General features: G+C 42.6%; 1 protein-coding gene and 1 pseudogene across 2 annotated transcripts; both read right to left on the reverse strand.

Annotated features, from left to right (window-relative positions):
* On the reverse strand, nucleotides 1-5,340 carry LOC105500428 (X antigen family member 3-like; the record flags this gene model as incomplete). Its single annotated transcript, XM_011925925.1, has 5 exons — nucleotides 1-23; nucleotides 2,421-2,546; nucleotides 4,090-4,192; nucleotides 4,306-4,309; nucleotides 5,270-5,340. Coding segments are annotated over 5 exons (327 nt in total), but the record flags the coding sequence as incomplete, so codon positions are not given.
* A 3,458-nt stretch (nucleotides 5,341-8,798) lies between these two features.
* On the reverse strand, nucleotides 8,799-10,032 carry LOC105500430 (annotated as a pseudogene). The gene has a single exon (XR_001000026.1). The product of XR_001000026.1 is annotated as a eukaryotic initiation factor 4A-II pseudogene (transcript).
* Nucleotides 10,033-11,533: the final 1,501 nt, after the last annotated feature.

The raw sequence follows: 11,533 nt of genomic DNA on the forward strand, positions 1-11,533 counted from the left end.
TTAAACCTGTGGTTGCCTTTCACCTATAATAGAAGAACAACATTACTAGCAGAACTGTATTTAGGTGACATTAAAGGTATGCAAAGGACACCAGTGTTTCAGTTTCATACAGTAGACTAAAACCAGAAGCCTATGAGTCACCCATTGGCTTACATGCAGTTAGGCCTCTGTAGAGATTTTGAAGATAGATTTCCAAGCATATACATTATCAATACTTTTTAAACACATCCTGGTTTCCAGTGCTACAAGGAAACCAAAAGAGAGTTAGAGGTCAGAACACTTTAAATCAGATGAACCTATTAAAAAGTGGTCAAAGCAGAAAGCCAACATTGTGTATACTTTTACTAAAAATATAACCAACACACAAAAAATGTTAAGAAACAAAAGGAATTCACAAAAAAAAAATGTTTAATTTAATGCTTTGGCTTGAAACTACATTCTGGATGTCCAAATAGACTCCTGGAAATAGTCTGAAAACTATCTTTTAAGAAAACATTTTATTGCATTTGTTTTTTATCTGTTGTATCTGAAGTGCAAAAATGTTTCTTTGGGCTAGTTTACCTTTCTGTGGTTTTTAAGGTACCGTAATCATTTTCCCCCAATTTTCACCTAAAGTGCTAATGTCAATATGAATACTGCCTTTTTACACTTGAAAGTATTCCCGTTTGTGTAACTAATTATATGGTCACACTAGTTTTAAGCTATCACTATCTTTTAAAAATATCTTTAAATTTGTTACTTTTGGATTCGTTTTCCTTTTACTAATGATTCGTATCTGTCTTTTATTCATTTCCTCTTTCCTTTTCCCTTAGGTTTATTCTATTGCTCTTTTATTATTTTTTATTCTTCTCCTTTATCGTGTAATGTGTTATCTATGCATTTAAGACTATAGTCTTCCTAAGAATACAGTTGAGGCTTCTTCAGTAGGCTCCTGGAAACAGACTGAAAAGGGTCTTTTTGTTTGTTTGGTTGTTTTTGTTTTGTTTTTTGAGGCAGAGTCTCGCTCTGTCGCCCAGGCTGGAGTGCAGTGGCCTGATCTCCACTCACTGCAAGCTCCGCCTCCCGGGTTCACGCCATTCTCCTGTCTCAGCCTCCCGAGTAGCTGGGACTACAGGCGCCCGCCACCGCGTCCGGCTAATTTTTTGTATTTTGTTTAGTAGAGATGGGATTTCACCCTGTTAGCCAGGATGGTCTCAATCTCCTGACCTCATGATCTGCCCACGTCAGCCTTCCAAAGAAAACTGTCTTTGAATGTAAATGGTCTAATGGAATGGTTCAGCAGTGTAGAGTACAAACATTTAGGTAATTTCTTCCCTAAATATGGAGTGTTCCCTTGAAATTCAGAAGCTCTTCTAATTAACAGTCAGCAATTTGGAAAATACGTGTAAAAGATACTTATGTCGACTACTCATGAATGAGGACGTTATAGTCTTTGAACTTTAAATCGCATCACCCGATGTCTCAAGGCAGAAACCTGTAATATGTAACCTATGATATGGTTAGAGGTGATTCTATCATATGTGTCTTCAATCTAATTACACACAGTAGCTCATGAAGACTGACAGTAAGGGCAGGGAGCATGCTTAGCACAGGCATCCTACACCCACCTTGAGCATCACTGACCTACATGCGTGCTCCCTACTTCATTGGTAACAGAAACCTGTCTGTCTCTTGCCATTTTATTATTCAGTCGTTCAAGGGTTCACTGCGGGAAGGATTTAAAATGCAATTATTCTTTAAGAACCAGAGAATTCAGAATTTAACAAAATCCAAGAACAGTCATTTAGGTCTCCATACGGGAAAACAAACATCAAGCAGGTTGCCCACTCATTTTCTTAGGAACCATGAAATCTCAACTCAGATATTATAACTGGAGTGAAACTGTTATGAAAAACAAATCATATCTTTGTATTCTATCGAACAGAACATGAAAATACAGAAATCAATCTTGAAACAGAGTTTAATATATCGATTTGCATTTACTATTTTCAATAGAAAAGGATGGATGTAGAATTTTTGGAATTCATCCAAAATCTCACAAATTATGTTAGATCTGGTACTAGAACCTCCTTCAGTACTCAGCATATTTCACACAAAGTGGTATTACAAATGCATTATATATTTGTTTAAAGCAGAGATTAGAAAAGAATCTGAAAACAGTTAGCTATTGGTTATAGTCACAAGTAAGAAGATGCTTTCATATTTGATGATTCAATATGGCTTTAACCCAATTTGTTTCCGTATCTGATAGTGTTTAAGTCTTCCGGTCAGGCATCTGGGGTCTGAACAACTTTTCAAAGAAGGCCTGCATTTGAATTGTGCTTTTAAAGGGGCAGTAACGTTCTCTCTTTTTATTTTCAAAAGTATAATATTGTGAAAAACAGAAAGCATGTAAGTTTGCATCTTAATGGATAGCATACCTCCTTCTGGCGTTTTAAATTGCTCTGCTTTTGGCAGAATTGTCCCCTGAACATCAGGACCATCTCCGCATTCATCCCCAGTCTTTGACTGAGACAGCTCCTGGAGATCAGCTTCCAGGTCAGGCACTAAAAAATACAGAGGTTCTTGACTGAAGCAGGAAAACAAGAAGGACAAATAAGGAAAAGATAGTATTCTTTTCCTCAGTGTTATGAAATAAAATCCTGTAGACCAGTGTGGTAATAAATGTGATGTAAAGATGGCACACTTTTGTTTTCCTGTATTATGAATTCTTATCTTAAATGACAATCTGAGGATAAATCACACCACACCTACATTTCCCATACTTTACCATTGTGTATTATGAACAGAGAATATCGACTATCTAAGAAATCTGGAGTCTGCCACATGGATAGAATTTTAATCATAAATGAAATGTAATTTTCTGAAGGATTAGATCAATGTATTGGCCTGCCTACGAGAAATCTTACAGTTGTGACACCCATCCCTTGTTGAGGTGACTTGAAAATTATTTAGATAAATTAACATTATGCTTGGGTCTAAGGGCCCTGTATGTAACTTTACATAAATGAATCACATTTAGAATAATGTACCAAAAATAACAGGAAAATCACTGTCTTCCAGTGAGGGTACAGGAAGTTGAATGCAAAGAAATTAGTGGTCACTGTTGACAGTCATATTCTGGAAACCTCTTAACAGCGAATTGCTAAAATACTCCATGGCCCAAATTCTGCCAGTGTTGAACGCAAAAGTACTATCTAGTGAGTAAACAACTTCTGATTCAGGATAAACTTATGGTACTTTTAGTTTTCTAATGATGAAAGTGCTTCTACAACTTTTAAAAGCCCCTTCGAAATCATGCTAATATAGCTACCTGTATGCCAGTGTCCTGAGTTATCCACCTTTTACCAAACATCCTGAAAAATTACCAATCAAAGGATGCCAATCAAAGAGTGGCTGTCATTTATTGAGCTCTTTTCTGGAGTTTCTATTCTGCTTCATTGAACTGTGTTTTCTCCTGAGTCAATACTAAACTACCTTAGAGTACACACACATTCAAATAGTATCTTAAGCAAAACCACTGACCTTTTCTTATTACAACATGGATAACACAAACCTTGGGACAAAATATGAATTCTGTCTCCATGAGTACAAGGATTCTTGGTAAACCTCCATTTCAGAGCCTCAGTTTTCTTATTAATAAAATGAGGCTAACATCCTTATGCAAATGGGCTTTATTCAGGGTGTTATAAGGTAGGATGACTTGGCACTCCACATGCTGTTAAAGGGTACTTACAGCACTATTGACACAATGCCTTAGAAGATCATACAGCAACATTCTAAGAAGAACAAATTAAACTAGTGAAATACTGCATATTTATGCATAAAATTAAACTGCCTCATCTGATTTAGCAAGGACTGTATTTTCGAGCATACAAAATATATTTCAAAGGTAAGAGAAGATTCATCATATCCAGGGACTGCATGAAGCTGTAAACTATACTCTTCAATTTTCCAGCCAACTTTCAGCAAATGTTTGCAATCCTTTCCTAATGTTTTCTTTCCTCCTGTTACTGGTCGTGGCATAAGGCATGATGCACACATAGGCCTCCTCCCTGCATAGACATTCTTTCTTTCCCTTCCCAGCACCTCGAATATCAGCTGCACCCTGATCTTCTCTCTTCTGACCAGGTGTAGGATCCCGACTTTCAGCTGGTGGTTCCTCTTGTTGAGGCTCCTCATCACTGGGCTCCTGGGACCGTGGTTGTGTGTGTACAAATAAAAAGTTTTGGCTGGGCGCGGTGGCTCACACCCAGCACTTTGGGAAGCCAAGGCGAGCAGATCACGAGGTTAAGAGTTCAAGACCAGCCTAGTCAACATGCTGAAACCCTGTCTCTACTGAGAATACAAAAATTAGCCGGGCATGGTGGCGCATGCCTGTAATCCCAGCTACTTGGGAGGCTGAGGCAGGAGAATCGCTTGAACCCGGGAGGCGGAGGTTGCAAGTGAGCCGAGATCACGCCACTGCACTCCAGGCGACAGAGCAAGACTCTGTCTTGGGAAAAAAAAAATTGTTATCAATACATGTCAATAATGCAAATAAACAGAATACATAGATATTTCTGATCATAAGTAAGTCTAAAGACATTTCTCCAACACTATTCATATACTTATGATTCATCAAGTTATTCTTCCCACAGAGAGGTTACTCTAAGACGGAGTTACCCTCAAGGGCTTTGGAAGGTGGTTTAATCTATGTTGGGATGGATGTGTGCAACCTGTTATGAATAAGCATACGGAGGAAGTCATGGGCAAAATCTGGAAAACACAAGGTCATCCATCCAGGCAAAACCAGAATGTAGGCCGGGCACAGTGGCTCAGGCCTGTAATCCCAGCACTTTGGGAGGCCAAGGCAGGTGGGTTGCTTGAGCTCAGGGGTTCAAGAACAGCCTGGGCAACACGGTGAAACCCGTCTCTACTAAAATACAAAAAGAAATCAGCTGGGCCTGGCGGCATGAACCTGTAGTCCCAGCTACTCGGGAGGCTCAGGCAGGAGAATTGCTTGAGCCCAGGAGATGGAGGTTGCAGTGAGCCAAGCCTGGGTGACAGAGCAAGACTCCGTCTCCAAAACACACAAACACACATACACACACACACACACACACACACAACATAATCCTCTTGGATCAGTCTTTCCTTCATAAGATGCCATGATCATTTTTTATCAGCTCAGAAGACCTTTAACAGTGTATGTATACTAGTTCAACAACACTATCACACACAAAACATTCTGCTAAAAGAAAACAACGAATGTTAAAAGCACTCACACATACTCCCGATCAGCTCAGGAGGTTGTAAACTTCGTCTTGGTCTAGGCCTACATGTTGATCTTCCTCGCCAAATTATATTTCACTCTGCAAAGAGAATACAGAATACTGTGATTGGGAAATGGCACTTGAGAGGATAGCTCTATTTGAGCACTTCCATGGCCAAATGTTAACTTGTCACTTTCTTGAAGTTTGGAAATACTTTGAAGGTAAGTCCCAGGGCAAGTATAAGTTTGTGTGTCTTCTGAATAGAATGCTTGCACAATCACTTAAGGTGGTCAAGCTAGCAAAGTAATGTCTTAAGGCTCCTGGCAAGAGACACTGGATATCCCTGATGTGGTTTGGTTTCACAACTGGAATCTCCATCATGGAGACGTGTAGGAAAATAGAGCTAGAGAATTAAACTGGGAGTGACCACAGTGTTTGTCACACACCTATTTCCTGGGCCCAGTTCCTCCCTAAAATCAAGTTTTGCTCGACCACAGAGTCCCATCCATTCAAACCTCCACGGTGGAGTTGGGAAGTTGCAACACAGCACTGGGTGCTCCTCACTGGACACCTGTTCCTGGCACTCTACAGACCTTGGGGCCGAGGTCACCAACCTGCAGCATTCCCAGTTCCCAGGCCCCTTCCTTACTGCCCACGCTGTCCATGCCTGGGTCCCCACTGGGGAGTCTACAATCTGTCCTCTGTCAGGGGTTTGAGGCATCTCTGGGACTCAGATACCTTCAACAGCACCCCCAGCATGTGCCCCATCGTACCCCAATCCCCTCCACGCCAAGGCCCTCCTTCCTCCTTAGTTGTGGCCCCGACAGAAAAGAAGGCCCGTGGCTGCAGTGCCACATGTAAAGGATGAAGACCTCGAGGCCCTTCCCCTCTGAGTCTCCCTCCCACCGACGACCCTCCAGAAGCCCACTGGCTCCTCCTCACCCTCACTCACACTTCACCTCCCAGTTGGACCTGGGACTTACCTGCTGTGTCTCAGTAGGAGAGAAGGAATCCAGACCTTAGGAACTTGACCTCACAACTCCGAGGCATTCACCACGTGGGTGAAGAGGTAGAGTAGAAGACGTCTGGTGAACATGCACAGTGAGGTGGGTGCCCAAAGAGCATCCGCAGTGAGATGTGCACTTGCCTTAAGGGCTGTGGTGTCCCTCCTCGCCCACCTCCCGCCCCCACCCTTTCCTCCATCCTAGGTCCCCACTAAGAACTTTGGAATGCATCCTCCCTGTGTGTTTTTTTATGCCTCTGAGACTCAAATACCTCAAATAATATCATCCTTCAAAATTCACTCCATATTCACCTGACCCTCCCTCTATGGCCCTTGTTCCTCCCTTTTCCAGACCCCTTAAGGGAGCAAGTTCATTGTGGTGTCACTGACTTCTAGTAGAAGGATGAGGATCTCTATCAGGCCATGGACCAAGTGGCCCAACCCATGGGAAGTCTGCCCACTTTCCCTCACACTCACTCATACTTCAACTTCTGGGAGGACTGATCTGTGGACCTACCTGATGTGTCATAGTCAGCAAGAAAGAAATCATGACATTTCCTCCCACAGCTCTGCAGGGACAGAAGGCAGACAGCAAGACCCATGGGCAGCAGGAGCTTGCGTAGGAAGAGACTTGCCCATTGAGCCAGGGACTTTCAGGGACAGCCAGACTTTTCTCGCTGTCACCATGATATCAGCAGCCACTGCCATCACACTGGCTGCAGCAGGGAGGCCCAGCCAGGGCTGCATGCTCTGTGGAGCCAGCAGGAGCCAGGGACAAGTGGGATCCCCACCTTTTATGAGTTGGGGAGGGAGCTTCTGGGTGCACTTGCAGCTGTAGACCCAGACCTCTCACTCTATGGAGCAGGCAGGAGCCCTGCCCTCCTGGGCGGGACTGCAGCCACCCAAGTTGTGGCTGCAGATCCAAGTCTCCCTGTCCTCTTGGGGGCACTGTGAGCAGGCAGGATCCCTGCCCTCCTGGCTGCAGCTGCAGCCAAACGGTCCATGGCTGCAGACCCAGGAGCTGGGGACAAGTGGGAGGCCCATTCCTTCAGATTTAGTGGGTTGGGAGCTACCTAGGAGCAGCTGCAACTGCCCTCCCAAGTGCAGGACCCAGGCGTGTCTGCAGCCTGCACTCTCTGAAGCCCGGGAAGGCCCCCACTGCCGCTGCAGGCTCAGAAGTGTCTGCTCCCACTCCCTGATCTCTACCTGCTCCCAGCACCCACTCTGATTTCAGAGCAGGTTGGGAGCTGAGCCCCTACACTGTCACAGCTCAGCCAAGTGTGCACATGGCCAGGCCAGCACTGGCATGCCAGCCCCTTGCCACCTCAGACACCTCCAGAATTTGATTGCTGAGGAACATGAGAGGGGAAACCAAGGGGGTTCTGAGGGCAGCTGGGTGGTGGCCTGCAGGTGCCCCTTGGTGTGAGCAGCCTGGGCACCATGGACTGCAGTGGGAGGCAGACAGGATCCAGAGAAGAAGGGGGCAGTCCCTGGTAAGGCCCCACCTTCAGGCCAGAGACTGGCCAGGCTGCCAATCCCAGAGACCAGAGTGTGGACTTGTGGTGCCTTTTCTGGACCCATCCATGGCTGCCCATGGACCAATGTATATGCACTTTCTCCCCTCTGAGGTCCGTAAATGCCTGGGACTCAGCCAGAGCAGGGCAGAGGATGGAGAGACAATGGGACGACCAGCTGTAGAGAGGAGCTACCCTTTCCAGGGCCTCTTGTCTGCTAAGAGCTGCAGACGTTGGAAAGACCTGCCTGCAGAGAGAAGGCACACTCTTCAGGGCCTCCTCTCTGCTGAGAGCTGAACACTTGACCAAACAACCTGCCTACAGAGGAACTACCCACTGCGGATCTCCTCTGAGCTGTTCTAACACTCAATAAAGCTCCTCTTGTTAGTTCTTTTAAAAAGTGAATATACAATTTATTTAACATTCAAACTTCATTAAGATATGTGCAATATGGCAATTTTATGGGGGATTAAACCCTACCTAGGATGATTGCTTGCTGGTGCTTAGCAACAGGGTCCAGTTCACACTTAGCACTAATTAAATATTTTATTGAATAAATACAATACCAAACAAAATGTATTCAAATGCTTTCTAAAAAAAAAAAAATTCAAAGGTCTTTCTACTCAGGCTAATGACTAACACAATAAAGGCAGATATGCTAGTTAAACATAATTGGCTGATTTTATACAGCACCTATATCTTTTAGCCCACAAGTATATTATTAAATGATAGAGAACATCTAATATAACCATTTCTACAGAATTTGGAAATAAATTTCTAAGAAAGATTTTACAAACCCCATCTTTTATACCCACCCCAACAGTCTAACTCTAAAGGGGATAAAGCCAATGACTTTCCTCACAAGAGCTCATGACTAATGTAGCTTTGCTATCAAAATCTATATTTCTGATCCATTATGAGCATTGAGATAAGATTCAAGTATTCCCAAAGAAAGAACCACAATGCATATTGTGATCACCTATTCAGCAACAGCGAGTACTGCATCCAAAACTCTCATCCCAGGAATTAAATAAGGTCAGCCACATTCATGGGAATCTCCTCTACTGTAGTATTGTAGAAAGTCTCAATATCACGAAGAATCCTCTTGTCTTCTTCAGTAACAAAGTTTATAGCCACACCTTTCCTCCCATATAGACCCCCTCTGCCAATTCTGTGAATATAGTTTTCACAATTGGTAGGTAGATCATAATTTATAACCAAAGACACTTGTTGCACATCAATCCCGAGAGCCAACAAGTCAGTAGTGGTCAGAACATGGGTTGACCCTGATCAGAATTCCCTCATGACAACCTATCTCTCCTTCTGGTCCATGTCACCATGCAGAACAGAAACTGTGTAGTCTCTGGCATGCATTCTTCTCAGTCAACCAGTCCACTTTGCGCCTTGAGAAAAATAACAGCCTGCATAATAGTCAGTGTCTCGTACAAGTCACAAAGTGTATACAACTTCCATTCCTCTCTCTCTCATCATTAATATAAAACTGTTTGATTCCTTCAAGGGTCAATTATTCCTTTTTCACCAGAATTCGAATTGGATCTCTCATGAATTTTTTGGTCACTTCCAACACATCAGTTGGCATTGTGGCAGAAAGCAACACAACCTGAAAACTTGTATTTAGTTTTTGAAAAATCTCATAGATTTCATCCTTAAACCCACGGCTCAACATTTCATCTGCTTCATCCAAAACAAACATTTTGATCCATTTTGGAAGAAGAAACTTCTGTTTCACATATCAAACACTCTCCCAGGTGTACCAACAAAAATATGTGGTGCTTCAGCCTGCAGTTTTTGCATTTCAGTTCGAACATTTGTTCCACCAATACAGACATGACAAGTTGCTCCCATATAGTCTCCAAGTGCCAGAATTACCTTTTGGATCTGTGGAGCCAGTTCTCTGGTGAGGGCCAATATTAGTGCTTGGGTCTCCAACTGTTGCAGGATGGAGAAAGCAAATGTGGCTGTCTTGCCAGTACCTAACTGAGCTTGAGCAATCACATCATACCTTTTCATACAGGTAATAGTAGCTCTCTGCTGAATAGTGGAAGCCTTCTCAAAATCGTAAGCATAGATGCCCCAAAGAAGAGACTCCTTTAAAGTCATATCATCAAAGTTATCGACAATCTCATTCCAGTTGCTGTCAATTACACCATCGGGGTCCATTCCTTCTGGGCTGCCATGTTCTCTGTTATAATCCATGGAGCCACCAGACATGATCCAAAAAAACACTAAGTGCCCCACTGAAAAGTCCTCTTTGTCTTGTTTGCCCTCCACTTGTCTGCATACCTTATTCTTCCTGGATGCAGGACAAGAACTTGAACAAGGGCGCCACCAGCCACAGAGGTTTCCAGCCAGAAAATCGACACCCCAAAGATCCCATAACACCCGTATCTGCATCCACAGGGCATTGTTTAGTAAAAAGAAAGGGACTTAAGAGAGCTTTTGTTTCTTTGCCCAAACTATCTCCTGCTTTGAGAAACACTGGAAACACACAGTCCCATGTCACCCTTAGTGGAGGATGTATTTCTTTTGTGACAGAAATAAGGAATTTTATGTCTGTATTTACACATGCTTTTTTCTAAGGATGTTGCTCTGTTGCCAAGGCTGGAGGGCAGTGGCACAACTCCTGGGTTCAAACAATCTTCATCCTGCAGCCTCCCAAGTGAGTGGTACTACAGGTGTGGATACAACACCTGAGCAATCGACTCATCTACTTTTAGAGAGTGGTCCCACTATGTTGTCCATGCTGGTCTCAAATTCTTGGGCTCAAGAGATCCTCCCACCTTGGCCAATTTTTATACATGCTTCAATTAATCACTTTTTTCTGTGATTCTGGGTTTTCTGCCATGCTTCCAGTGAATGTAACAATAGAAGATCTTACAGGGCAATAATCCTACTGCATTTATAATCAGACTAACAATTATTACACTTCAGCTTTTATGTCACCATTATGCTTAAATGACACATTGACCAAGACATAGAATTAAAGATTCTGAGATTTTGACATTATTAACAAATCAACTTGAGAAATATACAATCAAGAAAATTAATATTAAATTCCTTTAGAGATAATACACAATCACAAATCTTTGATAAAATAAATAGCAATATGCTATTTACTTTATTATGGTAAACTTCTGGTTCATTGCAATGGCATTTATAAACTGTCATTATGCTGGTGGGAATGTCCCATGCTAGTAAGCAATGAGGGCAGCCAGAAATCACCCTCACAGCCACCTGCTGGTTTCTGCCAGTTTCACTATCTGATCCTGTTTGGATCAGATCCTGTTTTAGTCAGTAGGGTTATGACCAGAAAACAAGTTCTGCTGGTCTCCTACCTCACATATATGTTTGTGTATTCACATGAGTCTTGGGCCAAGTTCCCCCGACTGAAACCATGGTATCATAAAGCTGGATAATTTATGGAGGGGATAAAATAAGATCAGAAAGTAATCCATAATTTTCAATCTGTGAGTAAATAAATAATGGATGTAAAAGTGTATACAATAATGCAAAGCAAAATAATACGTATTAAATTAATATGAGATCAGCAAATTTTTCTTTAACAGGCCCAACAATAAGTATTTCAGTCTTCGTAGGCCATGTAGTTTCTGTATTATATTGTTGTATTTTTTATAAATAATACTTTAAAATGTAAAAAAAAAATGCTTATCTCAAAAGCTATGCAAAAATAAGCCATAGGCTGGATTTAGCTTTCAAGCCATAGACAACTAGCCCCTGGA

The sequence above is a fragment of the Colobus angolensis genome, unplaced genomic scaffold, assembly GCF_000951035.1.
Source record: "Colobus angolensis palliatus isolate OR3802 unplaced genomic scaffold, Cang.pa_1.0 Scaffold662, whole genome shotgun sequence".
NCBI lineage: Eukaryota > Metazoa > Chordata > Mammalia > Primates > Cercopithecidae > Colobus > Colobus angolensis.